General features: G+C 42.3%; 1 protein-coding gene across 3 annotated transcripts in view; it reads left to right on the top strand.

Moving 5' to 3' along the window:
- Positions 1-26252, top strand: part of ATP2C1 (ATPase secretory pathway Ca2+ transporting 1) — a 217961-nt gene that overhangs the window by 171502 nt on the left and 20207 nt on the right. For all 3 annotated transcript variants that reach the window (XM_068236270.1, XM_068236269.1, XM_068236271.1), the window contains 8 exons: positions 1196-1291; positions 8058-8147; positions 17151-17255; positions 18327-18483; positions 21020-21190; positions 22592-22689; positions 24826-24876; positions 25594-25760. In XM_068236270.1, the coding sequence (XP_068092371.1) occupies positions 1196-1291; positions 8058-8147; positions 17151-17255; positions 18327-18483; positions 21020-21190; positions 22592-22689; positions 24826-24876; positions 25594-25760 (935 nt within the window). The remainder of the gene's footprint in view (positions 1-1195; positions 1292-8057; positions 8148-17150; positions 17256-18326; positions 18484-21019; positions 21191-22591; positions 22690-24825; positions 24877-25593; positions 25761-26252) is intronic.

The raw sequence follows: 26252 nt of genomic DNA, 5'->3' as shown, positions 1-26252 counted from the left end.
TGCATTGATGTAGTTGCAAATGCATGTACTCATTTTGCTCATGAAATCCATTAATTTGATACATTGTTACATTTGGGGTCATGCAGTAAGGGCTCTTTCACATTAGGGCAGACTTTCTGCGTTAACGCAAACGGAAGCCGTTTGCGTTAACCAAGGTAAGATGAAAGTCCATAGACTTTCATTTTACCTTTCACACTCGACGCTGCGTTTCGATGCGTTGCGGTTCCGACGCACCCCGGCGCAGTTTTTCCTCCAACGCACCCGCGAGCCGGCGGTTTCCGTCGGGTTTAATTACCAGCTACCGCCGCTGATTGCGTCGCACCGCAGATACCCGACGGCACGCCGCAGGCAGACAACGCGTGCAGGAGAACGGCTCCTGTTCGCGTTGTCAGATGTGAAAGAGCCCTAATACTATACTAGACATATGTGCTCCACGCAGAGCTGTAGTGAATCCACTGGGAATGTTGTGCACATTGACCGCAGAGGTTGTTTATCACCCATAAACCTGGTTTAGATCGTGCAGGAAAAATGCCCTCATTCTCCTGCAGAGTACCTGCACATCACTCTTGGCTGTACCCACAGTTAGATTGCCTCGCCCCCGATCGTGGTTCTTTGTTCCTGTCTGCACCTTCTACATTCTACAAGTACTCTTACAATGATTTCTATTTAACAGCTACTCTACAGCTATATCCTAAGTTTAGTTAAATGCATCCCTGGTGTACATAAAAAAACACACACAGGTACACTAATGCTTAAAAGTTAGGATGTCCCAACACATTGTTTAATAAGATTCACTGAAACCCCAGATCAGCTTAGTTCCGGTGCATAGCTCTGCCCCTTGCAGAAAATGGCCCAGGATTTTTCCATATCAGATGTAGAAAAGGCAGAGGCCTTTTTCTGCAAGGTGACAGGGCTACACGCTGAAACCTGGCTGATATGGAGCTCCAGAGAATCTTGTACAAACTTTGCAATGACAGGTTGAGATGGCTGAAATGCAGAGCCGGATCATCCAGAAGGCAACTTAGGCAGTTGCCTAGGGCCTGGAGAGAGACGAGGAATCTGAGTCGGTGGAATTAGAAAATGAATAAATAAAAAGTATGTGTTAATTCTGTTTGATTTAAACAGTGAATCACAACTTTTTTTTACAATCCTCTTAGCTTAGGTTTAACAATCACATTTTTGTGTTCTTTGCTAGGTTTCTGGTGTTGGCTACAATCGTTTTGGTGAAGTGACTGTTGATGGTGATATTATTCATGGTTTCTCTAATCAATCTATCACCAAGGTGGTTGAGGTAAGATGTTTTTTAGTTTCCATTCCTTATAGGCCGTTTTCTTTTTCATGGCAAACTGATTTATACCAGGTCTCAAGCTTGACCTGCAGACAGAGCTGCTGTTAAATAAATGAATTGTAACTACACAGCATCTTGTAAAACATTTATAGCAATGACCTTCTGTATGGAGAGTGTATTATTTATGATGAATAGCTTGGCTGGGCTTTTCATTATGCCAGTGCTAACCTTGTCATTATTTTCCACAGAAGTGATTGAAGTGGTCAGTAGACAAAAACAGTAAACATGACTTAGGCCAATAAGAATTCCAAAAATGGCATTGTTAGAGGCTATGGAATTCTTCCCCAGCTGCACAGATGACTGGATGCTGAGACTGTCTAATGGATTTATTATACATGAGGGTACATTCTACCTTTATGCATTACTGTACTTAGATCTGAATTTTAATACAGTAAGGCATTATGTTAAAACACTATTGCAGTATTTTATACTAAGTGCACGAGAACTGCTGTGTTTGAGTTTAGAGTGCACCTCTCTGTTATCAGCAGTAACCCTAGGGAGGTTAAACAGCTAATGTGGTTTTGAAAGCCACCAATCTCTGAAGCATGAAGGCACTCAGTGGTTGTTGTCCTAATTTCACCCCATCTTACAAGCTCCCCCATGCTGATCCAACATTACAGTGACCTTTTCTATGCCACGTGACGATAGCACCCTCCCCTCCCTGCTCAAATGATATGTAGGGGAGGAGATCAGAGCATGTAATAGGCATGACCCAGAGTGATGTCCTTGAGACTTGCTTGGTTCTAATGTCCTGAGTAGGAATGGTCAACTTTGGCAACTTAAAAATGAACCAGCCCCATCAAGGTGGAATTCAGTTGGCCCATTTTCAAGTGGCATAAATTTACATACAAATTTCCCAGAACCCTGCAACTCTGAATTAATTGTATCTCATTTATCATCCCTAGTTCTGAGTTTTCTAGGGACTCGGTGAGCATGACGGGGAGGGGGGTCGATTAAGAACCTTAATAAGCCTATATAGTCTTTAATTTATTTTACTCTAGAACGACGCCTTTCTCCCAGTGTTTTATTGGTTTATTGGCAGGCATAAGCTATTTCACAAATACTACTACGGTCCCAGCAATATGATGACCAGTACTGCATTACTGAATGGCTTTATATTTCTCAGTATTGATCACTTTCCGATTGGCCGCTGACCCGCCATAAAGTCAACAGAGCATTGCCCTTGGACTTCTGCAGTGACACAGTGGCGGTGGAATGCATGGAAGTCGATGAGTGATGTAGAATTGTTAAATTTGTTGGCCGCGTTTCGGCTCCCATGCACGGAACGACGCAACTACCATGCGGAAGTCGGGAATTCCAGTGACATTCTTCCTGTCCAGCAGGGTGTACGTCACTGGGTGAGGGGCAGTGAAGGGCATGCAGGGGGCGGTGCTATTCATATGACCATCAGCGCATTTTGCCGCAGAGCCATATGAATGACGATTCAGTGTGAACGCACTGGCCAGGTGTAAAACTGGCCTAAGGGATGAACGTCTGTGTGCACATTCACATTTTCTTATGAAACGGAAGTTTCACACTGGCAGGTAACAAAAGTAGCGTTAAACTCGCACTTATCAACTGCCTTTGGCTGTTGCATTCCTCATCTTTCTAATGTTTCCTCCTTCATAGCCAGAAGGAGGAAGCATTGGAGTGATATGAAACGCGATAAACAACTCAGCGGGTTAACCTCCGCTGCAGCCTGCAGGTGTATAGCTGCCATTTTATATGAAACTAAACGCGGACATGGAAGCTCATCCCTAATCACTATGAGAGATGACCAAGAATGCCGAGTTGATGCAATACATATAACATTTTTGGGAACTGGACCAATTAAAATCATCAGCTATTACATTTTAATTATCCTATTCTAAGCTGCTGACATTTGCAAGCAATTAACATAAAATTGGCATGAACTCAAAATAATCAGCATCTCACTGACCCTCTCTAATGACTGTAGTAAAATGACACAGGTCAGCTTTAAAGTCCCACTGTTATAAGAAATCTATGGGAGCAGTGACTAGATAACAATATGAAGCAGGACATGTACAACACATCCATGGGAAGGAATTAGTTCCTGGATAAATGGATATCTTATCTGAAAACACACACACACACACACACACACACACACACACACACACACACACACACACACACACACACACACACACACACACACACACACACACACACACACACACACACACACACACACACACACACACACACACACACACACACACACACACACACACACACACACACACACACACACACACACACACACACACCATTATAAAGGTTCTTTTTTTTTTTTATTGGAACATATCTATATTTCCTACTTTCCCTGTTGGCTATTTCACTATTTTTCTGTCATGTTGCAGAGGATCTTGATATGTCTGAAGTCTAATAATCATTATCACAGGTGCTCCTCAATGACTAGTAAATTTGCTATGGCAGTATGAGGAAAATTGCTACTGTTTTGTTAGGAATGCTGTAAGATGGGGTGGGAAAAAGAGTCTCACTTACCTGGGGCTTCTAATGCTCCCCCGCAGATGTCCTGTGCCCGCTGAGCCACTCCCCGATGCTCCAGTCCTTGCCGCCGGATCACTTCCGGAATTTGCTACTTTAAATGCTACTTTAAAGTCGCAAACCACTGCTCCTGCTCACCGGGAGCATACAGCAAACCATACTGAACATGCGCCTTACAGCATTCCATTACTTTGTGTTTCAGTTTTTACTGTGATAACCTTCTTATATCTCCTCTTGTTACATTGTTATGATATTTGAATCATATGTTTGACTTTATGACCCTTAATCAATTCACTTTTTTTTCTTCATGAAGCTTTTTCATGGAGATAATTTTTCATCTTCTCTTTAAAATTTTCAGCACTTAACAATTGAAAAGGTACCAAAAATAGTTGAAACAGTACTAGCAAAATTATTTTGAGTATTTTCTTTCCTGTTGTTGCTTTAACCACCCTCTACAGTAGCAAGGAAAAGTATGTGAACCCTTTGGAATTATATGGATTTCTGTACAAATTGGTCATGAAATGTGATCTGATCTTCATCTAAGTCACAACAATAGACAATAATAGTCTGCTTAAACTAATACCACACAAATAATGTTTCCATGTTTTTATTGAACACACCATGCCTACATTCACAGTGCAGGTGAAAAAAGTATGTAAACCCTTGGATTTAATAACTGGTTGAACCTCCTTTGGTAGCAATAACTTCAACCAAACGTTTGACGTAGTTGCAGATCAGACGTGCCCAGTGTTCAGGAGTAATTCTTGACCATTCCTCTTTACAGAACGGTTTCAGTTCAACAATATTCTTTGGATGTCTGGTGTAAATGGTTTTCTTCAGGTCATGCCACAGCATCTGAATCAGGTTGAGGTCAGGACAGCAGTGGCTTCCTCTGTGGTATCCTCCCAGGAACTCCATTCTTGTTTAGTGTTCTACGTACTGTAGACTAGCTAACATGGATGTTGGCATATGCCAGAGACTTTTGTAAGTCTTTAGCTCTAGGATTCTTCTTCACCTCACTGAGCATCATGTGCTCTTGCAGTCATCTTTGAAGGACAGCCACTCCTAGGGAGAGTAGCAGCAGTGCTGAACTTTCTACATTTATAGACAATTTCTTACCGTGGACTGATGAACAGCAAGGCTTTTGGGGATACTTTTATAACCCCTTACAGCTTTATGCAAGTCAACACTTATTAATCTTAGCTCTTCTGAGAGCTTCTGCGAGGCATCATTCACATCAGGCAATGCTTCTTGGGAAAAGCAAACCCAAAACTGCTTTGTGTTTTTATAGGACAGGGCAGCTGTAACCAATCTCATCTCATTGATTGGACTCCAGCTGGCTAACCCCTCACTCCAATTAGCTCTTGGAGATGCCGTTAGTCTAGGGGTACACATACTTTTTCCACCTACACTGTGAATGTTTACATGGTGTGTTCAATAAAAATATGGAAACATTTAATTATTTGTGCGGTATTAGTTTAAGCAGACTGTAATAGTCTATTGCTGTGACTTAGATTAAAATCAGATCACATTTTATGTCCAATTTGTGCAGAAATCTATATAATTAAATGATGGTGTAATGGTTAAGGGCTCTGCCTCTGACACAGGAGACCAGGGTTCGAATCTCGGCTCTGCCTGTTCAGTAAGCCAGCACCTATTCAGTAGGAGACCTTAGGCAAGTCTCCCTAACACTGCTACTGCCTATAGAGCGCGTCCTAGTGGCTGCAGCTCGGGCGCTTTGAGTCTGCCAGGAGAAAAGTGCGATATAAGTGTTCAGTGTTTGTTTGTTGTTTAATTCCATAGGGTTCAAATACTGTTTCTTGCTACTGTATCTGGAGTCTAGTCGTCCAGATAGAGTTAAGTGGTTAAAGCTGTAGAAGCTGTGAAACTGTAACTGGACGCGTATTTGCATCCAGTGTTACTGCGACAGGTCTCTTTGTATTGTCACTGACTCTGCAGAGATGCAACATTTGGTTTGTAAGACACAGAAACATTTTCCCCTCCCTTTTGCGGGAGAAAGTGTCATATAGAGCCAAAAATACATTACCTCTGGTCACAGGTGGTTATCTTACTTGTTATGAACGTTAATTTCATATTACTGGATCCTGGCGCTTTACAGTATCTTCATCTTTATTCCTCAATGTATTGCATACAACCAAAAAAGTGTAAAATCCTTTAAAACCTTCTCACCTTTCATTCTAAATGTGCACTTACATTCTGAAGATTCAAAGATAGTACAAGTATACTTTTGCAGCGTCCACCCGAGCGCTGGGTATTGAAACCATGGTATTCTGCTCTCTCCTCCCCCTGCAGTCTACAGGGAGTGCAGAATTATTAGGCAAATTAGTATTTTGACCACATCATCCTCTTTATGCATGTTGTCTTACTCCAAGCTGTATAGGCTCGAAAGCCTACTACCAATTAAGCATATTAGGTGATGTGCATCTCTGTAATGAGAATGAGTGTGGTCTAATGACATCAACACCCTATATCAGGTGTGCATAATTATTAGGCAACTTCCTTTCCTTTGGCAAAATGGGTCAAAAGAAGGACTTGACAGGCTCAGAAAAGTCAAAAATAGTGAGATATCTTGCAGAGGGATGCAGCACTCTTCAAATTGCAAAGCTTCTGAAGCGTAATCGTCGAACAATCAAGCGTTTCATTCAAAATAGTCAACAGAGTCGCAAGAAGCGTGTGGAAAAACCAAGGCGCAAAATAACTGCCCATGAACTGAGAAAAGTCAAGCGTGCAGCTGCCAAGATGCCACTTGCCACCAGTTTGGCCATATTTCAAAGCTGCAACATCACTGGATTGCCCAAAAGCGCAAGGTGTGCAATACTCAGAGACATGGCCAAGGTAAGAAAGGCTGAAAGACGCCCACCACTGAACAAGACACACAAGCTGAAACGTCAAGACTGGGCCAAGAAATATCTCATGACTGATTTTTCTAAGGTTTTATGGACTGATGAAATGAGAGTGAGTCTTGATGGGCCAGATGGATGGGCCCGTGGCTGGATTGGTAAAGGGCAGAGAGCTCCAGTCTCAGACGCCAGCAAGGTGGAGGTGGAGTACTGGTTTGGGCTGGTATCATCAAAGATGAGCTTGTGGGGCCTTCTCGGGTTGAGGATGGAGTCAAGCTCAACTCCCAGTCCTACTGCCAGTTTCTGGAAGAAACCTTCTTCAAGCAGTGGTACAGGAAGAAGTCTGCATCCTTCAAGAAAAACATGATTTTCATGCAGGACAATGCTCCATCACACGCTTCCAAGTACTCCACAGCCTGCCTGGCAAGAAAGGGTATAAAAGAATAAAAACTAATAACATGGCCTCCTTGTTCACCAGATCTGAACCCCATTGAGAACCTGTGGTCCATCATAAAATGTGAGATTTACAAGGAGGGAAAACAGTACACCTCTCTGAACAGTGTCTGGAAGGCTGTGGTTGCTGCTGCACGCAATGTTGATGGTGAACAGATCAAAACACTGACAGAAACCATGGATGGCAGGCTTTTGCGTGGCCTTGCAAAGAAAGGTGGCTATATTGGTCACTTATTTGTTTTTGTTTTGTTTTTGAATGTCAGAAATGTATATTTGTGAATGTTATATTGGTTTCACTGGTAAAAATAAATAATTGAAATGGGTATATGTTTGTTTTTTGCTAAGTTGCCTAATAATTATGCACAGTAATAGTCACCTGCACACACAAATATCCCCCTAAAATAGCTAAAACTAAAAACTACTTTCAAAAATATTCAGCTTTGATATTAATGAGTTTTTTGGGTTCATTGAGAACATGGTTGTTGTTCAATAATAAAATTATTCCTCAAAAATACAACTTGCCTAATAATTCTGCACTCCCTGTATTCATGCATCCTACCTTACTCCGAAGGCTGCTAGCTCAATGAATTATGTCAAATGCACTGGCTCCTACCAATGTGTTTCGTCCTTCCCTCATCAGGGGCTGCAGAGCCAGTGCGTTATTCTCAGTTACGTTCTCCTTTCTTATAACCACACTGTTGGACACAACCACTCCTCTAAATCAATTCTCATTAAATGCATTACGTCAACAATTAATTTAAATTAACAGTCATTAAAGACCATGTCGAAGTGTACCTTTAATTTAACTTGTACAGATAACTTGGTGTGGAATGTACATCATTTTTATAAATTTCTTCTTGCAGGCAGGATGTGTGTGCAACGATGCAGAAATAAGGAATAATACCTTAATGGGCAAGCCAACAGAAGGGGCTTTGATATCCCTGTCTATGAAGGTGAATGATAACATTTTGTTGTACAAGTATTTTTTTTTCTTTTGCAGCAGCAGCACCTTTATATTATGTTAATATAGTTACTGTATCTTAGTGGTTTTGTCTTTGTGCCGGTATTGTCAAGTAGTGTGTTGTAGGATGTAGATCATTGCAACACTACCCAAAACAGTTTCTCTTTAAAGTGGACCTGAACATTTGCACAGGACAGAAGGAAAACAGAGAGAAATGCACCCTGTATGTATTTAGAGAGTTTAGTCTAATTCCCCCTCATCTGTGTCTAATTACAAGTTGTAATTTGATCTCTCCCCTGTGTCAGCTGATTGCCATGGCAGATAAGCACATTTGAAAGCACAGGATGTTAACAATCTGTCTGCTTCCACAAAAGAAGGAAGTAGAAACCGTGCAGATGATTTATTGTAGGATTTGTATCAGCTGTAACAAAGAAATAATTATGTTAAGGCCCAGTTCACACTGGCAGTAAAAAACGGTCCATTTGCGGATCCTAACGGGTGCAAACGTATCCAATGTTAACCTACGGATCCATTGACATTGGTCTGTTAAAATAGATCCGTTCCGCATAATCCGTTGAACGGACCGCAAATTTCCTGCTGCAGCAATCTTTCTGGACTGCCCAGCGAAACTGAAACGAATACTGAAGCACTGCATTGGGGGCAATGGGAAAACCGGGGGGGGGGGGGGGAGGGGGGGGGGGAGGGGGGGGGGTTTGAATATGGGGAAATGGAGACGGAAGCAGCTGAGTGGCAACGGAGTGAAAACTGATCGGATTTAGTGGGCCTCCATGGTTTGGGTCTATCTTCCTTTCTTTTCCCTTTCTTTTTCTCTTTTCTCTTTTTCCCTCTCGCTCTCATTTCTCTTCTGTTTGTATTTTGGGGTTGGGGTTATGGGTAGGAGGGTTCTCGGTTCCTATATAGGGGCTCGGCAGCCAAGCTGGGCTGTTGGACCTCTTTGTCTTACTGGCCTCTCTATTTTTTGCATTTCAGTCCCTCATGTCCTCATTTTTTTTTTTGTATTGTATTTGTGTTTTTACTGCATTTTTTGCAGAGAGGAAGTTCTGAGTTAAGGTCCGCTTTAAAGAGTAACTGTCGGGCATAAAATCAATAAATCATTCTTTATTTTTATCTGGTAAACAAGTAATAAGGATGCTAATCAGTCAATCCAAAAGTTAAAATCACTGTTACTTTTCTTGTTGATAAATTATCATTCCCCAGTTTACATGACTCTTATTTGGTACACAGAAAATGTAGTACACAAAAGAGAAGTTGCAGGGCATGCTGGGTTGTCTTTTTTTTGCTTCTCTACTTCCCCTCAGACTTAACTAATGCAGCCTGATTGGCTGTAGCCTCTTTCCCTCCTGTTTTCCCCTCCCACACCTCTGTTCCTCTCTGATTGGCCAAAATTTCTCAGGCTGAAACAATGCACTTTCTATAGTGAAGGGGGGGGGGGGGGGGGGGGGGCAAATCAGGCAGAGGAGACTAAGGGCGAATATTACATCACGACTGGCTTCAAAATAGCCACAGTAATATGTAAACTGTCTATAATAGGATTCTCTACTTTTCCTTTATAAAATTCACAGTCATAACGTGGACAATGCAATACATATGATATGTAAGTAGAGCAAGTATTTATCTACTTATATATTTGTGTTTTTTTTTCCTGAGATCGTATGGCTGACCGCTACTCTTTAACAGAAAAAAAGAGCTTTAAAAAAATGATCCTATGCGCTGTTCTAAGATTTAATCCTGTGATGCATAACAGCACTCTCCCTCACTTCTCTATTTGTAATTAGTCCTGAAAGACAATGGATATAATCTGATGTCTTTTGAGATCCAATTTGTGTTTCTCTTCCATAGATGTAATGCATCAGGCACAAATCCAGCTGTCATCACAACTAAGGATTTAAAATGGCAGGAAAGAGATTGGGCATAATGGTTAGCATTATTACTGTTGTCTAGATAGTTTAATACCATATTTTCTAAAAAGAAATAAATAAGGCGGCAAAATCTGTCCTGCCAAAAGATGGGTAAACACATCTAGATTGTGCACAATTCCAACCAATTTCAATAACAAATGCTGATGCGAAGTTATACACTCCAATTGTAGCCCTTAGGTTACAGAAAGTCCTGGACTCTATATTTATGGGGTACAATAGGCAGGTTTTACGAAAAAGTGGAAGCTTCAAGACAATACTGCAGCTGCTGTTAGCATCATTCACAGCCATACTTTACATAATAGAGACATAGCAGTAATTTATGCAGAATAAAACATTTGAATAGGCAGGTCTTTCATTATGTGGTTTTGTCAGAGGCAGAAACTAGATTAGGTGTAATGGGTAAGATCTGAGCAAAATTGGGGGGGGGAAACTGCTTACGGAGGCTTCCTCTAGACCAGGCATGTCAAACCGGTCCTGCGAGGGCCGGGGTCCTCACACATTTTTGATACAGCTCAAATGAATGGATGGGTCTGAATCAGGAATGGTGTGGTCCATCAGGTAGAACACATACCTTTTCTTTCTCAGTCCATCCTAAACACTGGCATGGATTCAAATATCGCTGCAGAAGCGTTTGAGTGCCATAGAAGGCAGCGGATTACCCCCCTGGTTCATCTGGATTCTTCATTTTCTATCCTTCTATCCATGCCCTTATCTGTGCACATGCATGGTATGCACTGTACTGTATATATCCTTTATGCACTGTATATCTTTCTCTTTCTCTCCCCCAAGATAGACCAGGGGCATCTGAATCAAAGTATCGCTGCAGAAGCGTTTTGAGTGCCATAGACGGCAGCGGATGTCCACCTGATCCTTCTTTTTGGGTCCATTTCTTATGGGTTCTCTACCTGTTTTGCTTTACTCTGTAATTATGCATTGTACCTACTGTATGTATCGCCGTATATATGTATGCGTTATATGTATTTACTGTGTACCTACTGTATGCTGCCTGTTCAATTTCTGTACTGTACCACCACCGACCCTGTTGTGCCAAAATCAATTCCGGGTACAACTCACGACGTACTTGGCGAAATAAATGATTCTGATTCTGATCTGGCCCTCCAGGCCTGGAGTTCGACACATGTGCTCTAGACCCTGGCAGCCAATATGGCCTTCACCGCAGCTCCGCTTCCTGTGAGGTTGGCATCTTCTGCGCGAGCACGCGGTTGCCTCGCTCACAATCGCGCTCACTGGGCTTGGAGTGAATTCAGTTTTGGTTGCCATGGCGGCCGTTATGGTTGGTTGCCATGCCGACCGTTATGGTTGGTTGCCGTGGCGACCGTTATGGTTGGTTATATGGGGTACTGGGAAAAGAAACGCACAGACAACAGGAGCCCAAATTGTGCAGTATGTCACAGATGGATGGATAAATGGAATTGTTTAAAAAGGGAATACTCACAAAGGTGGGTTGCACGCGGGGCAACCGACCACTTCGAACAGGTGGAGTGTCTTCAACCTGGCTCCACTCAGGTATACCAGCAATCCTGGAGGCGGTTGCTCTCTAAGTGTAAAACCACGTGCACTCTAGGACCGTGAGGTGGTGGGATTCCACCTCAGGCTGGGTGTATGGGACTCCCCTCACTGGATAGTGGAAGGGGGGGGGGGGGGGGGAGGAGTATGACACAAGAAGGGGTAAAGAGGCGCCCAATGCAGTATAATAGAGTTATAAACACTAAAAGCTAAAAAGTTGTGGTGGCATACCTCATAGACAACTCACTTTAAGAAGAAATATTTATTTATAAGCACAGGCAACATGTTTTGTGGGAACTAGCCCACTTCCTAAGGCCAAATAAAGTGCCACTGCAGTTTGTCTGCCGCGCCTCTAATGCGGCAGACTGCAGTGGCACTTTATTTGGCCTGAGGAAGTGGGGTAGTTCCCACAAAACGCGTTTCCTGTGCTTATAACTTAATATTCTTAAAGTGAGTTGTCTATGAGGTAAGCCACCTCAACATTTTAGCTTTTAGTGGTTTTAACTCTTTTATACTACATTGGGTGCCTCTTTACGCCTTCTTGTTATGGTTGGTTGCCATGGCGACCGTTCTGGTTGGTTGCCATGGCGACCGTTCTGGTTGGTTGCCATGGCGACCGTTCTGGTTGGTTGCCATGGCGACCGTTCTGGTTGGTTGCCATGGCGACTTTCTGGTTGGTTGCCGTGGCGACTTTCTGGTTGGGTGCCGTGGCGACTTTCTGGTTGGGTGCCGTGGCGACGGTTGTGTTGGGTGCCGTGGCGACGGTTCTGGTCTGTTGCCGTGGCGACCATTTTGTTGTCACGTTAACCATTTGGTTGCCATGGCGACGGTTCTGGTTGGTTGCCACGGCGACTGCTCTGCTGGTTGCAACTATTGTGGTTGGTTGCCATGGCGACGGCTCTGCTGGTTGCCACAGCGACGGTTCTGGTTGGTTGCCATGGCGACGGTTCTGGTTGGTTGCCACGGCAACCACTCGACTTTTTTTTACTAAAAACGGAAAAAATTATGGCCGAGCCATAATCTGTTAAAGCTGCACAGTGCTGAATTGTAAAAAAGGACTGGCCACTACAGGGTTGTAAGCCTGTGGTCCTCAAGAGGTTAAAGCAGATCTGGACTCAGAATGTCCCCTCTGCTCTAAGGGCCCGTTTCCACTATCGCGGTTTCCGATTCCGCAGAGTTTCCCCGCACATGAATCGCACGGGGAAACTCTGCCAAAGGGGATGACGACGCTGCGGCGGAATCGCTTGCGGGAGTGATTCGGCCGGAACCCTCCGCAGAATTTGCGGCGGAGGCTGCGAATCCCATAGCCGTGCATGGCACGGCTCATGGGATTTGCCTGCGATCCCGCCCACCCGCTCAATGCCGGCGTGCGTCTGCGAGGCGCACGCCGCACTAGTGGAAACGAGCCCTAAAGGATACGCAACAGCATAAAAACATTTCTCTGTTATAGCTGATACAAATCCTAAAATAAATCTGCACCGTTTCTACTTTCCTATTCATGGTAGCAGACATATTGTTAACATCCTGTGCTTTCAAATGAGCTTCTCTGCCATGGCAGTCATGACACAGAGGAGAGATCAAATTAAAACTTGTGATAAGACACAAATGAGGGGAAATTAAGCAGGCTAAGCTCTCTAAATACATACAGGGTGCATTTCTCTCTGTTTTAAGAGTTCAGGTCCACTTTAAAAATTTGTCTTCAGACTTCCCCCGGGATGAGTAACTACGTCCCTGCAAATTCTCATATATTCTTGCAGGAATGTAGCTACTATGTCCCTTGTTGCTGTGCACTCCCGTTCGCCCAATCCCCCCCCCCTCCCCTGTGCCCGTTAGCCAGGAGATCAATGATCGGAGTCCCCGTGTAAATGCCCGCCGCCTTCTAGGAGATGATGCCGCCATTCACAAAAACGGATACTTACACATCCACGCATAGCTTCTTGCTTGCGTAGTAATACTATGCATAGGAAAGCTATGCGCGAGGACATCTTTTTTTCTATTAACAAACTATTTTTACATGTAGAATTAACGCCTTACCTCCCACACTCCCCAATAGTTACCCAAAAATGTATTTTGTAAAAATAAACAATAAAAAAATATATACAATTAAAAAAAAATACATAGTTACCTTAGGGACTGAACTTTGTATGTCAAGAGGGTATATTACTGTTCCTTTATAAATTATGGGCTTGTAATTAGTGATGGGCGCAAAACTGAAATAATACACCTTTATTTCCAAATATTTTGGCGCCATACATTGTACTAGGGAGAAATTTTAAACGTTGCAATAACAGGAACAAATGGGCAAATAAAATGTGAGTTTTAATTACGGTACCATGTATTATTTTAAAACTATAATGGCCGAAAACTGATTCATTTTTTTCCATTTTTCTCTTTTTTTCTGTTAAAATGCAGGTAGGATAAAATTCTTAGCAGAAAGTACCCCCAAAAGAAAGCCTAATTGGTGGCGAAAAAAACAAGATATAGGCCCAGTGCACACCAAAACCGCTAGCAGATCCGCAATACGCTAGCGGTTTTGGGAGCTGATTTCAGAGCGATTCTAGGTATGTTTAGAGAGGTTTTCTAAACATACCTAGCGGTTTTGGGTGCGTTTTTGTGTAGCAGATTACACATATTGTTACAGTAAAAGCTGTTACTGAACAGCTACTGTAACAAAAATGCCTGGCAAACCGCTCTGAAGTAGCGTTTTTCAGAGCGGTTTGCGTTTTTCCTATACTTTACATTGAGGACAAAACGCTTCCGATATCCGCAAACGCACAGCAGGAGGCGCGTTTGCGGCTTGGCAAAAACCGCAAACCGCCGGTGTGCACCATCCCATTGCAATACATTAGACAAGCGGTTTTGTAGGCGAATGCGGCCGGCGGATCGCTCCAAAAACCGCTCGGTGTGCACTGGGCCATAGACTCTTTTGTTGTGATAAGTTTTTATACATATACATATACATATAGATATATAGATATATATATATATATAGAGATATATATATATATATATATAGATATAGATATATAAAGATATATATGTGAGCGAGCTGACAGGTGAAAGTTGCTTTTTTTTTTTTTTTTAGGGAAAAAAATCCTTGGAGGTGAAGTGGTTAATAACTAAAGATTTGATACTTACCCGGGCTTCCTCCCGCCCCATATACACATATGAGTCTCACGCGGTCTGCCATTCAGCTGTGATCAGCCCTTGTAATAGGCTTAGTCGCGCCAGTCTGGGTCTATTGCACATGCGCAGAAGACCCAGATTGGACCCGACTGAGCAAGTTACCGGGCTGATCACGGCAGACCACGGGAGGACTCAGACGTGTTTATGGGACGGGAGGAGCCCTGGGTAAGTATCAGTTCTTTAGTTATTAAGATCTCTGGTACACTTTAAAGAGACTCTCTGAAGTCTCAAAAAACCCAGTTTTTATTTCATATTCCTTTTAAGTATTAATGACCCACCTGAAACGCTGCATCCCCGCGGCTGAATGCTCACTATAACCCACCGGAATGCCCGGGGAAGATTTTGGCAGCGCTTCCGTGTAAAGGCTGAGCTTTGGGCTGTTGCTCTGCCTCTACTCACGTCCATCTACGCTGATCGCCGCCTCTACCCGGCGGGGGAGAGGTGGCGATCAACGCAGGAGACAGCAACAGCCCAAAGCTCTCCGCTGATGGCTCGATTGATAATTTCCAACCTGTCCGATACACAGACGGATCGATTCTGCGCTCGATACCGGCGGGGAGAACAATGGGAGCAAACGAAATGCTGATAAGCCGCGCCCGCGGGGACGAGCAGGAATCGATCTGTGTGCACGTGCGGACGAGCGGTGATGCATCGGCATTGAGCCGCTGGCTCGATACCGGCACATTCTCGAGCGGTGTATGCCCAGCATAATATTTCTTTCCAGTCAGGAAGAGTTAAGAAACTCCAGTTGTTATCTATGCAAATAGCCATTGAGCTCTGCCACTTTGAAAGTTGCTGAGAGCTCTGACTTCAGATTAAATTATCTCAGCTGTATTGTTTTTCCTTTGCAGAGAACAGTTCAGGACAGATCAAAAGTTCACTTCCTGTTCTGTAAAAAAACTTTTAGGGCCTGTAGAATGCTGAGTAATGTGTAAACTGCAAATATTACAGAATGAAGCAATGTTACAAAAAAAAGCTGTATAACTGAAAATAAAAATGAGAATATTTTTTTTTGCTAGCAATGTTCTAGTAATTACCTCTACTACACAACCAATGGTATCATATTTTTTTTCGCTTCAGTGTCTATTCATGTGTGATTAGTACCATCTAGTGGTAAATGTTAGGTAATGCATTTTGGTAACAAATTTAGTAAATGTGTGTTGTTTCAGTTACCGGTATTTGTCTTAATATGTTATTTTATATAGCTGCCCCCCCCCCCCCCCATGTCATTATACTAAGTGGGGACTTTATACACTGCTTTTACTAACATTATGACATCAACAGAGTGGCTTTCTTTTTATTTTAGGAGAAAGGTAGAGCAGTTGCTTTAAAAAAAAAACACAATTAGTTCCATTCTTTGTATTTGTTTCCTACATTTAATTATGTTTATTGAATAAAAAAGTAACAAAATATTATTAGTACAAATAGCAGAAATAAGTGATGGAGGAGCACCCAGGCTAAAGGACCTGTAGAGCGCCCAAGCCCAAAGTCTCAGTACCAACGAGACCAGTCAATCAGCAATCGAGTAAGGCTGGCACCACAAAAAAAGTAAAAGATAGCTCTTTATTGATAAGTCGTTAAAATGACATTAAGTCCATATAAAAGTGAAAAAAGTTATGGCCATGGCGACAGCCCGCTGTTTCAAGCTTGATGCCCTTTTTCAAGCCATATAGTCATATGAGGGCTATATGGCTTGATAAAGGGTGGCAAGCTGGAAACAGCAGGCTGTCGCCATGGCCATAACTTTTTTCACTTTTATATGGACTTAATGTCGTTTAAATGAATTATCAATAAAGAACTTTTACTATTTATTGTGGTGCCAGCCTTACGTGATTAGAGTACAAATGGCACGTATTCCGGAATTGTGCCATACAGCTATGTTGCATAATCAAAGATTTAGTTGTAAATTTGACACACTTTCAAGTGTAAGACCATTCGTAGCCAAATCCTCCCTCATGACTAGTAAATTTCGAAAGATACACCAGATTTGTTCCACTTTCAAAGTGAAATTCCACTTTTGCTGGTTTCCAGAAACTTCCCCAGTTGACTTGAAATAATAGGAATCTTGGCCTTAAAACTTTCACTTTACTGCACTGTAATGTATTGAGAATATGTAGCTATAACAACTCTTTAGTTATCCTATCCTTCAGCATTTAAAAATATAATTGGCAAGTAAATATGAATATAGCCTCCTATTGTTCAAAATCAAAACTCCACACAGATAATTAACTAAAATTTGACTTCAATGTAATAAGAATTCTTTATCATTCGAGGTAGTTCACTTGAAATGTCATTTTTTATGTTGTTCCTTGACAATGTGACACCTTTTTTGTTATGAATAGATGGGACTTGAAGGGCTTCGACATGATTATATCCGAAGAGCAGAATATCCATTTAGCTCTGAGCAAAAGTGGATGGCGGTGAAATGTGTGCACAGAACTCAACAGGTATGCTGTTTTGATAACCTTGGTAATACAAATTGGGGATTGGCAAGACAGGTAAATGAGAAAAACCTTATAGTGGGATTATCGGATAGGTAAGAGGTGGTTTCTTGTTGTAGGATGTGCAGGAGAGGTGTTGTAAAGTGGTTGACCTAGAGAAGTGGAAGCGTGTGTGTGTGTGTGTGTGTGTATATATATATATATATATATATATATATATTATGTATGTATATGTATATATATATATATATATATATATATATATATATATATATATATATATATATATATATATATAAAATGTATGTATGTGTATATATATATATATATATATATATATATATATATATATATATATATATATATATATATATATATATATATATATATATATATATATATATAATATTTCCATGCTTGGGCGAGCATAGTGGGTTAGTAAAAGTGAGGTCAAAGGAGCTGAAGTGGGCAGGGCTGTGGCGTCTGTACAAAAATACTCTGACTCTGAATGCCTCTGACTCTGAATGAATGAATGCCTATGGGAAATCTGCATCTGAAAAATCGCGTTTAGTGGAAACAGGCCCATAGGCATTCATTGGAGTCAGTTTTTCTGCACCCAGAATCTGCGTGTAGTGGAAACAGGTCCTAAACCTTGCCCACAAATGCAGTATCGGCACAATGCTCTGGACACCACATCCATAGTTTTCTGCTGTACTCTCTGCATAATAATGGTACAGGAGCTAGAGCCATACAGTTTTCTAGGTACAGTGATTGGAGTAAGTGAGGCACAAGTGTTTTTACAGCAGTCATTTGTTACAGGAGGGGGAGACTACTGACCACTGTAGGGGTAGGAAGGGCAAGCGTGGATGGATGGGGGGGGGGGGGGGGGGGATTATTATAGCCCTTCTAATTAATCCAGGCCAGAATTACAGGCTCAAAGATTATTTCCAGCTTGGCAATATCTTTGTTGATAAGACCTACAGTATATGAGTTTTAAAGAGTTTTAAGGCACTTTTCAAGTTTGCTATGTACACATATGAAACTAACTTTGTATATATAATTGTCTTTCCAATGTAGGATAAAGCAGAAGTTTGCTTTATGAAAGGTGCATATGAGCAAGTTATTCGATACTGTACAAGCTACTGCAGTAAAGGACAGTCTTTGCCTCTAACCCAACAGCAAAGAGACCTGTACCAGCAGGAGACTGCATACATGGGTTCTGCAGGGCTACGAGGTATATTATTATTGTTATACTTTTATATAATGGTGTACCTAAATGGTTGATGAATTGACTGTGTTATGGTTGCTTTTATGCACCCAGAGAAATAACTTTTTTTTTTTTTTTTGTTTTTTTTGTTTTGTCTTTAACCTTTTCAGCCGCATGATGTGAGTCTCATGTCCACGGCTGGTGCTGCTGTCTGTGCAGTTTGCGGGGGGCTGCGAAGCGATCGTGCAGGCGGAAGTCCCCTGAGCCAATCTGTACTTGTGCAACGAGAATAATCACTGTTTCTGTTCAAAAACAGTGATTATTCTCAAATGTAGGACCGATCGTGCGGCTGCGCTTCCTCTCGCTCGCTTGGTCCCGCTGCTCCCATCACCGATTGTTAGGTTAATGAATGGGGACTTTGTTCCCATTAATTCATCTCCCCTCTAGGTCCCCGTGATTGCCAGCATCAATGAGATGCCTGCGTCACTTCCAAAGTAACACAGCCACGCATTACTTCCTATTTGCGAACCTATTGTACGCAATAGAAAATGTGTGAGGACATACTGTGGGCACATAGTAAAATTACACCTACAGATATTAGGGAATAATATATATATATATATATATATATATATATATATATATATATATATATATATATATATATATATATATATATATATATATATATATATATATATATATATATTTTATGTATGTCAAGAGGGTATATTATTAAATTATGGGCTTGTAATTAGTGATGGATGCACCAAAAAGGCACCTTTATTTCCAAATAAAATATTGTCACCATACATTGTACTAGGGATATAATTTAAACATTGCAATAACATGGACAAATGGGCAAATAAAATGTGTGGCTTTTAACCACAGTTTTACATATGATTTTAAAACTATAATGGCCGAAAACTGAGAAATATTGAATGCTTTCCATTTTTTTTCTTATTACTTCCATTAAAATTAATTTAGAGTAAAATAATACTTAGCATAATGTACCACCCAAAGAGAGCCTAATTGGAGGCAAAAAACAAGGTATCGATCATTTTGTTGCGATAAGTAGTTATAAAGTTATTAGCGAATGAAATGGAGAAGCGCTGAAATATGAAAATTCCTCTCGTCCATAAGGGGAAAATAACCCGCAGGCTGAAGTGGTTAACTACCTCAAGACCGCCCCACGCCAACGGGCGTGGTCGCGGCGGCAGCCCCAGGACCGCCTATCGCCGATTGGTGTCAGGTCCTGGAGCCGGCTACTGAAGGAGATCGTGCGCAGGCTGCGCGCGCATCTACTTCTCGGGGGCGGAGCTCCGCCCCGTCTGCAGTCTGAACGCCGTCTATTTACACAGCACAGCGCTGCGATCAGCAGCAGCGCTGTACTGGGGACAGCCGTGCGACACGGCTGTCCCCCTGGGGGACAAGAGAGTGATCGGTTCTCATAGGCAGAAGCCTATGACAGCCGATCGCCAGGATTGGCCGCCTGGGGGGAGGGAGGGGTTTGTGTAAAAAAAAAAAAAAAATTATTTAAAAAAACAACTGGGAGCTCTGTTGGTGGGGGGAACAGGGGGAGGGGGAAATCACTCGTGTGCTGTGTTGTGCGGCCCTGCAGCTTGGCCTTAAAGCTGCAGTGGCCATTTTAGTAAAAATGAGCCTGGTCTTTAGGGGCGTTTACCACTGTGGTCCTCAAGTGGTTAAACATAATCCAGACTGAGATGTAATAATCTAATGCATCTAATTCTGTCACTGTAATGCAAGCCCATGAATACATGCTCAGTCTGTTTATTGCAGAGTCTGTATTAATGTCCCAGATTTGCATGTATAGGGTATAGCTGGGCAGGAAGATATGATCACTTGAGGGGCTGTCTTGGTGCATGTACTGTATTTACCTTTACATTGATCACTTTCATTGATTGTAATCCTCTAACACCATTTGCAGCAACCCAAGTTGATTTAATTTGGTAGCTCTTTCTAGCTCTAAGTTTATAGACTGGAAGATCAGACCAATGGCTGTTCATCAACAGCACAGAACATTCATGGGCTATTTTCCAAAACTCTACAGTTAGTAAGCGCACAGCTATGTATCCTTCGCACAAAAGAACACCTAAGAAGATTTTTCTGTGTCAGAGGATGTTATTCCTTTAATCGTATTTTGCTGTTACTGCATACATTGTATCTTCATAAAGGCTTGAGTACGCCCTCTTGAGTCAATATATTTATTCATGGTCCTTAAGATTGTAAGCTCGCAAGGGCAGGAATGTTCTCCTATTGTTTCTTATTTTCATCATATGAACAGGTGCCAATTTTAGTGATGTCTCAAACCACGCATTAATCGTGTATGTATTTTGTACTTGTATTGCTGGATGTCATGATCGCACAGTATCTTGAACTTCTCATGTATATGTGTTCCCCAATATTTGTTTTGCACTATGCACAGCGCTACGGAATATGGTGGCGCCGTAAAAATACAAAATAATAATGTCAGTTTTATATGATGTGGTTTATCTCACCAGAATATATTTTCTCACTATAGCATATTTATTTTTCTTTGCAGTTATTGCACTAGCATCTGGTCCAGAATTGGGGCAGCTGACATTTTTGGGTCTGGTAGGCATAATTGACCCTCCTCGAACTGGTGTTAAGGAAGCAATTACTACACTCATACACTCTGGGGTTGCCATTAAAATGATTACTGGAGATTCTCAGGAAACAGCTGTTGCCATAGGTAAAGAAATAAACAGTGTGTGTTGCTTCATTCTAATGTTTAGAGCAGGACTGCATTTTCTGTCTATCGTATTTAAGCAAAAGTGATTAAACACTTGGGTCTTTCATGCATTACCATATAAATTGTATTTATAGGTGTCTTCTTAGCTTTAATGATGTTGGAGTGCGCACTGTCAATTTTCCTTGTAAATTCGCCTTTTAAGCATGCACAATGCATTTTAAGTTGTAGGGATCACATTAAATGGAAGCTGATTGCAATGAGTGCTTTTTACTGACTGCACTTGGCAAGGTCATATTGAATGTATACTTAAAATTAACCAGGTGGCTAGTTAACGTGATAGCTTATATTGCAAAGCAGATTATACTTGTTACTCACATTCTCAATTTAATTAGGTAAGTGTTATTGTTTAACTTTGGTTTAACTGTTGTGCGCTGTATACTTCAAGAAGCTAAGCTCTCCTTAGAATGAGTTATTGCCTAAAAGCTACATGCATACATTGGATGACTGTCACCTAATTCGTACGCTTGTGGTGAGTAGGCCATGGCTAATCCACAGTGGGTGGATTCCGGGCAAACATTCAACACTAGAATAACCAAAGGGATTAGCTGCAGGTGCCCAGTTTGGGCATACACTGGTGCACCATGAAGAATTTATGGGCGTTGTCATCAGTTTATACTGGAGCCAAAACCAATAGTAGGTGAGTATTGTTTACAGTTAGGAGATTAATAGGATTAGCGTTAGGTCATTGGGCTAGGGGTAGTTAGCATTAATTGACAGGGTTAGGACGTTGTGGTTGGGCATTTGGTGTTGTTAAAGTGGATCTGAGATGAACTTTTACTCATTGCATAATTGTGTTCCTTTCCTATTGTTTATAGGGCATTCCTCAAGCCAAATACTTTTTTGTTTTAGTTTTAATACTCTAATTCCCTGTAAACTAAACGAGCCTCGCCCACAGGTTCTCAGAGAGCCAAGGCATTTTCAGACAGTAGCAAGGGCTTATGGGAGCTCATTCTGGACAGGAGGAGGGGAGGTATTACTAGCCAGAGATTTCAGAGGAGGAGGGGGGGGGGTAGGTTTTTTTCACAGGCCGAGTGCTCAAGATGCAGATAACCTTGCCTCTATGTAATGTTTACAAACAACATGGCTGCCCTCATTGTATCACAGGAAGAAGAAATCATATTCTATTGAAGCTGTTTGCAGCTAGATTTGCTGTGTAAACTATCCAATCTTTAGATAAGATATATAGACAAGGTACTTGTTATAGTTAGTTTTTCATATCAGATTCGCTTTAATGACCATTTATGGAGAATGAAGGGGTGAGCCATTTGTGTTTAATACAAAGGCAGACTGACAGGTGTTTGTAGCATATAATGTCTCACCATTAGTTTCTGATTCTTGCAGCTAGCCGTCTGGGTTTCTATTCCAATGGCCTGCAGTCTGTCTCTGGAGAAGAGGTAGATGCAATGGACATTCAGCACCTCTCTCAGATTGTACCAAAGGTCAGTAAAAGTCCATCAACTACCATACATGTGTTATGTCTTCTCAAAGCACAACTGTAATTCATTTACAGTGTTGCGATCCAAAAATGTACTGTGGATACGGTGCTCTAGCAATGAATTGTGACCTTTCGGCAAATATTTAGCCAAATCTGCATGCCACATTGTTTATACTGTATCGTGCCATCATACTTTGTGGCATCATACAGAGTTACTATACAATAGACAATATTGAGGACCATAAATGCATCAGTAGTTTTTGTACAGTACAGCTGGAATATCCAGCTCAATTACTAAACCACAAGAAGATAAGCACCACAGAGATGAAAAATACTAGTGGGGCGACCCTGGTCATGCAGGGTTTGGTAAATTACCAAACTTCTACCTCATGCAAAAAATCTTTTGTGAATTTGAAAAAAAAAAAGTGTAAAATACAGAATGCAGTATTTTACCGAATAGAGGCCTATGTTCAGTTAAAGCAGTGGAGGCTGCTAGAGGATAGAGAAAGTGGAGGAGCTTAGAAGGGGTGGTTGGATTAGTGTATAGGGCTGCATATTGGAACGGTTTAGATTGTATCATTCCTATTGTTGAAATATGATGGACTGTGAGACTTGTTGATGAAAAATATGATTGCCTGGTTGCCTCGCATGAGAAAGGGCATCCCTGAGTGCCTTCCAGTCTTGTGTGCACCACTTTTAGCCCTCTTCCTCCAGCCCCAAGATTAGTGTATATACGACATTTCATTTAATTAAAGGAATACTATAGGGGGTAGGGGGAAAAGAGTTGAACTTACCTGGGGCTTCTAATGGTCCCCCGCAGGCGTCCTGTGCCCGCGCAGCCACTCGACGATGCCCCTGCCCCCGCATCCGGTTCATTTATGGAATTTCCGACTTCAAAGTCGGAAAACCACTGTGCCTGCGCAGCCGTGCCCACGCTCCCACTGGCGTCACCAGGAGTGTATTGTGCAGGCCCAGTAGGGTCTGCACCTGTGCAGTACGCTCCTGGTGACGTCAGTGGGAACAAGGACATGGGCCACACAGGCGCAGTGGTTTTCAGAGGTGGACCGGAGCATTGGTGAGTGGTTGCGCGTGCGCAGGACGTCTGCGGGGGACCATTAGAAGCCCCGGGTAAGTTCAACTCTTGTTGTTAACCCCCAATCTGCCGCATAGTAAGCGTATAATACGCTTTGTAATGTATACAAAGCGTATTATGCAGGCTGCCTCCTGCCCTGGTGGTCCCAGTGATCAAGGGACCACCAGGGCAGGAGGCAGCCCCCCTAGTAAGCACCCAAGCACACTGATCCTGCCCGCTGATCGTCCACAGCACCCCTCAGGCCCCCCCTGATCACCCGCTCAGACCCCTGTTTGCACCCAATCACCCCCCTAATCACCCATCAATCACCCCGTCACTATCTGTCAACGCTATATTTTAGATTAGGTCCTAAACTGCCCTCTGGGGGCTCCTGATCACCCCCCCCCCCACACACACACACACACACACACACCCTCAGATCCTTCCCGACCACCCCCCCCTCCCCCTGTGTACTGTGTACATATATTCTCCCCTGTAATCACCCCCTGTCACCACCTGTCACTGCCACCCATCTGATCAGACCCTAATCTGCCCCTTGCGGGCACCTGATCACCCGCCCACACCCTCAGATCGCCCTCAGGCCCCCTCTGATCAACTCGCCAGTGCATAGCTTGCTTCTATTCTTCCCTCTAATCACCCACTGATCACCTATCAATCACCCCCTGTCACCACCTGTCACTGCCACCAAATAGCACCAAAAGAAAGCTGTATTAGTGACAAGAAAAGGAGGTAAAATTAATTTAGATAGTAGGTTGTATGACCGAGCAATAAACCATTAAAGCTGCAGTGGTCTGAATGGAAAAAAGTGTCTAGTCCTTAAGGGGTTTTATAACTGCAGTCCTTAAGTGGTTCAGGTCAGTCTCAGTGGTAAAGAAGCCCAGAAGCCCTATATAATTATTTTTTCTGGTAAATACACATGGTATCTAATTATGCTTAGTGTTGAAAATGTAATTGCCACCGCTGTTTTAGATAAACCTATAAAATACTAATCAACCATGGCCCAGAACTATATAAATTGCTTAGTGTTCTTTTTAAATTTTTTTTTAGGTATCTGTGTTCTATAGAGCCAGTCCCAGGCACAAGTTAAAAATTGTAAAGGTAAGTTATTACTTTCTCTGTGAAAATAGGTATTGGGGATTATAGAAACCTTTTAGCTGCAGATTACAGAGCTAATTTTGGTCTTTGAGTGAAGTAAAGGCTCCCTATACTGGTGGGGAATTTGGCTACCTATACTGTGGGGGACATAAGGCCTTCTATACTGGAGGGCTTCCTATAGTTGTTAAGGCGAGGCTACCTATACTGGTGGGATTCTGGTTACCTATACTGGGGAGGGGGACATAAGGCCACCTCTACTGGGTGTAATCTGGCTACCTATACTTTTTGGGGGGGATGGGTGGGGTGGGCATAATGCTTTCTAAATTCGTGGGGGGGGGTGTGATAAGGCCAACATACACTAGGTGGAGGGTGATCTACTTATTACCAGGGGCCCCTCTGCTACCTATACTCTGATGGGCACAACGTGTGTGTGTGTGGGGGGGGGGGTGTTTGGAGGTGGGAGGAGTGTCGGGTGCACTTTGGAATCACTAACTCTGGTGCTGGAGAGCCTTGTCCTGGCCCTGGTTGGCAGTGATAATTGGATCCTTTGTGATTCTTGTGAGGTTTTGTAACCAGTATCACCAGTCCCTGTCACTTTTATTTGTCAACCTGTGTTTCTGTAGCACAAGAGAGCTCTTGTCAATGAAGCAAAACCCTAGTTCACTCTTCAAGTGGCATATAGCTATTGAATTCCTATGAACTTGTTTTAATGTTTTTCAGAGTCTGCAGAATATTGGTGCAGTGGTTGCCATGACTGGGGATGGTGTAAATGATGCTGTTGCACTGAAGGCTGCAGACATTGGTGTTGCAATGGGCAAGGCTGGAACAGATGTCTGTAAAGAGGCAGCTGACATGATCCTGGTGGAGGATGATTTCCACACAATAATGTGAGTGCTATATGTTTTTGCTATTATAAAGCATGATTGTACATGAAGTATTGTTAAACAGTAAAAGGAGAGAGTAGGGGCAGTGCAAAATATCTGGAGAAATTTAGTCAGACCTTTTGTTCATCCCTTCTTGTTTCTCCTCACTTCCCATTGCACTTTCTCCTCATTCCATTCCCCTCTCATCCCCCCTCTCCTTTCTCATCTACACACTTTCCTTATCTCCTCCAGCTATCCTTATCATCTCCATTTACTCTTATCAGTCATTCTTGTCTCCCCTCTCTTCTTTCATTATTTAAAAGTGAATTATGTACAGTGTGTTGGGCTGATAATACTGTTGATAGTATCTTTTAGACACAATTTTAATGTGTGTATTACAGATCTTGGAAACTTTTTTTCTTGTGGCTGTAATATAATGGATGCAAAGAAAGCCTGTTATTTGATATTATCATTGATTCACTTTTGTTAGCAGTGTAGCATTTCCTTTTCCAGGAA

Source organism: Hyperolius riggenbachi, chromosome 5 (genome assembly GCF_040937935.1).
Source record: "Hyperolius riggenbachi isolate aHypRig1 chromosome 5, aHypRig1.pri, whole genome shotgun sequence".
Taxonomy (NCBI): domain Eukaryota; kingdom Metazoa; phylum Chordata; class Amphibia; order Anura; family Hyperoliidae; genus Hyperolius; species Hyperolius riggenbachi.
This window is presented reverse-complemented; position numbering and strand designations above follow the sequence as displayed.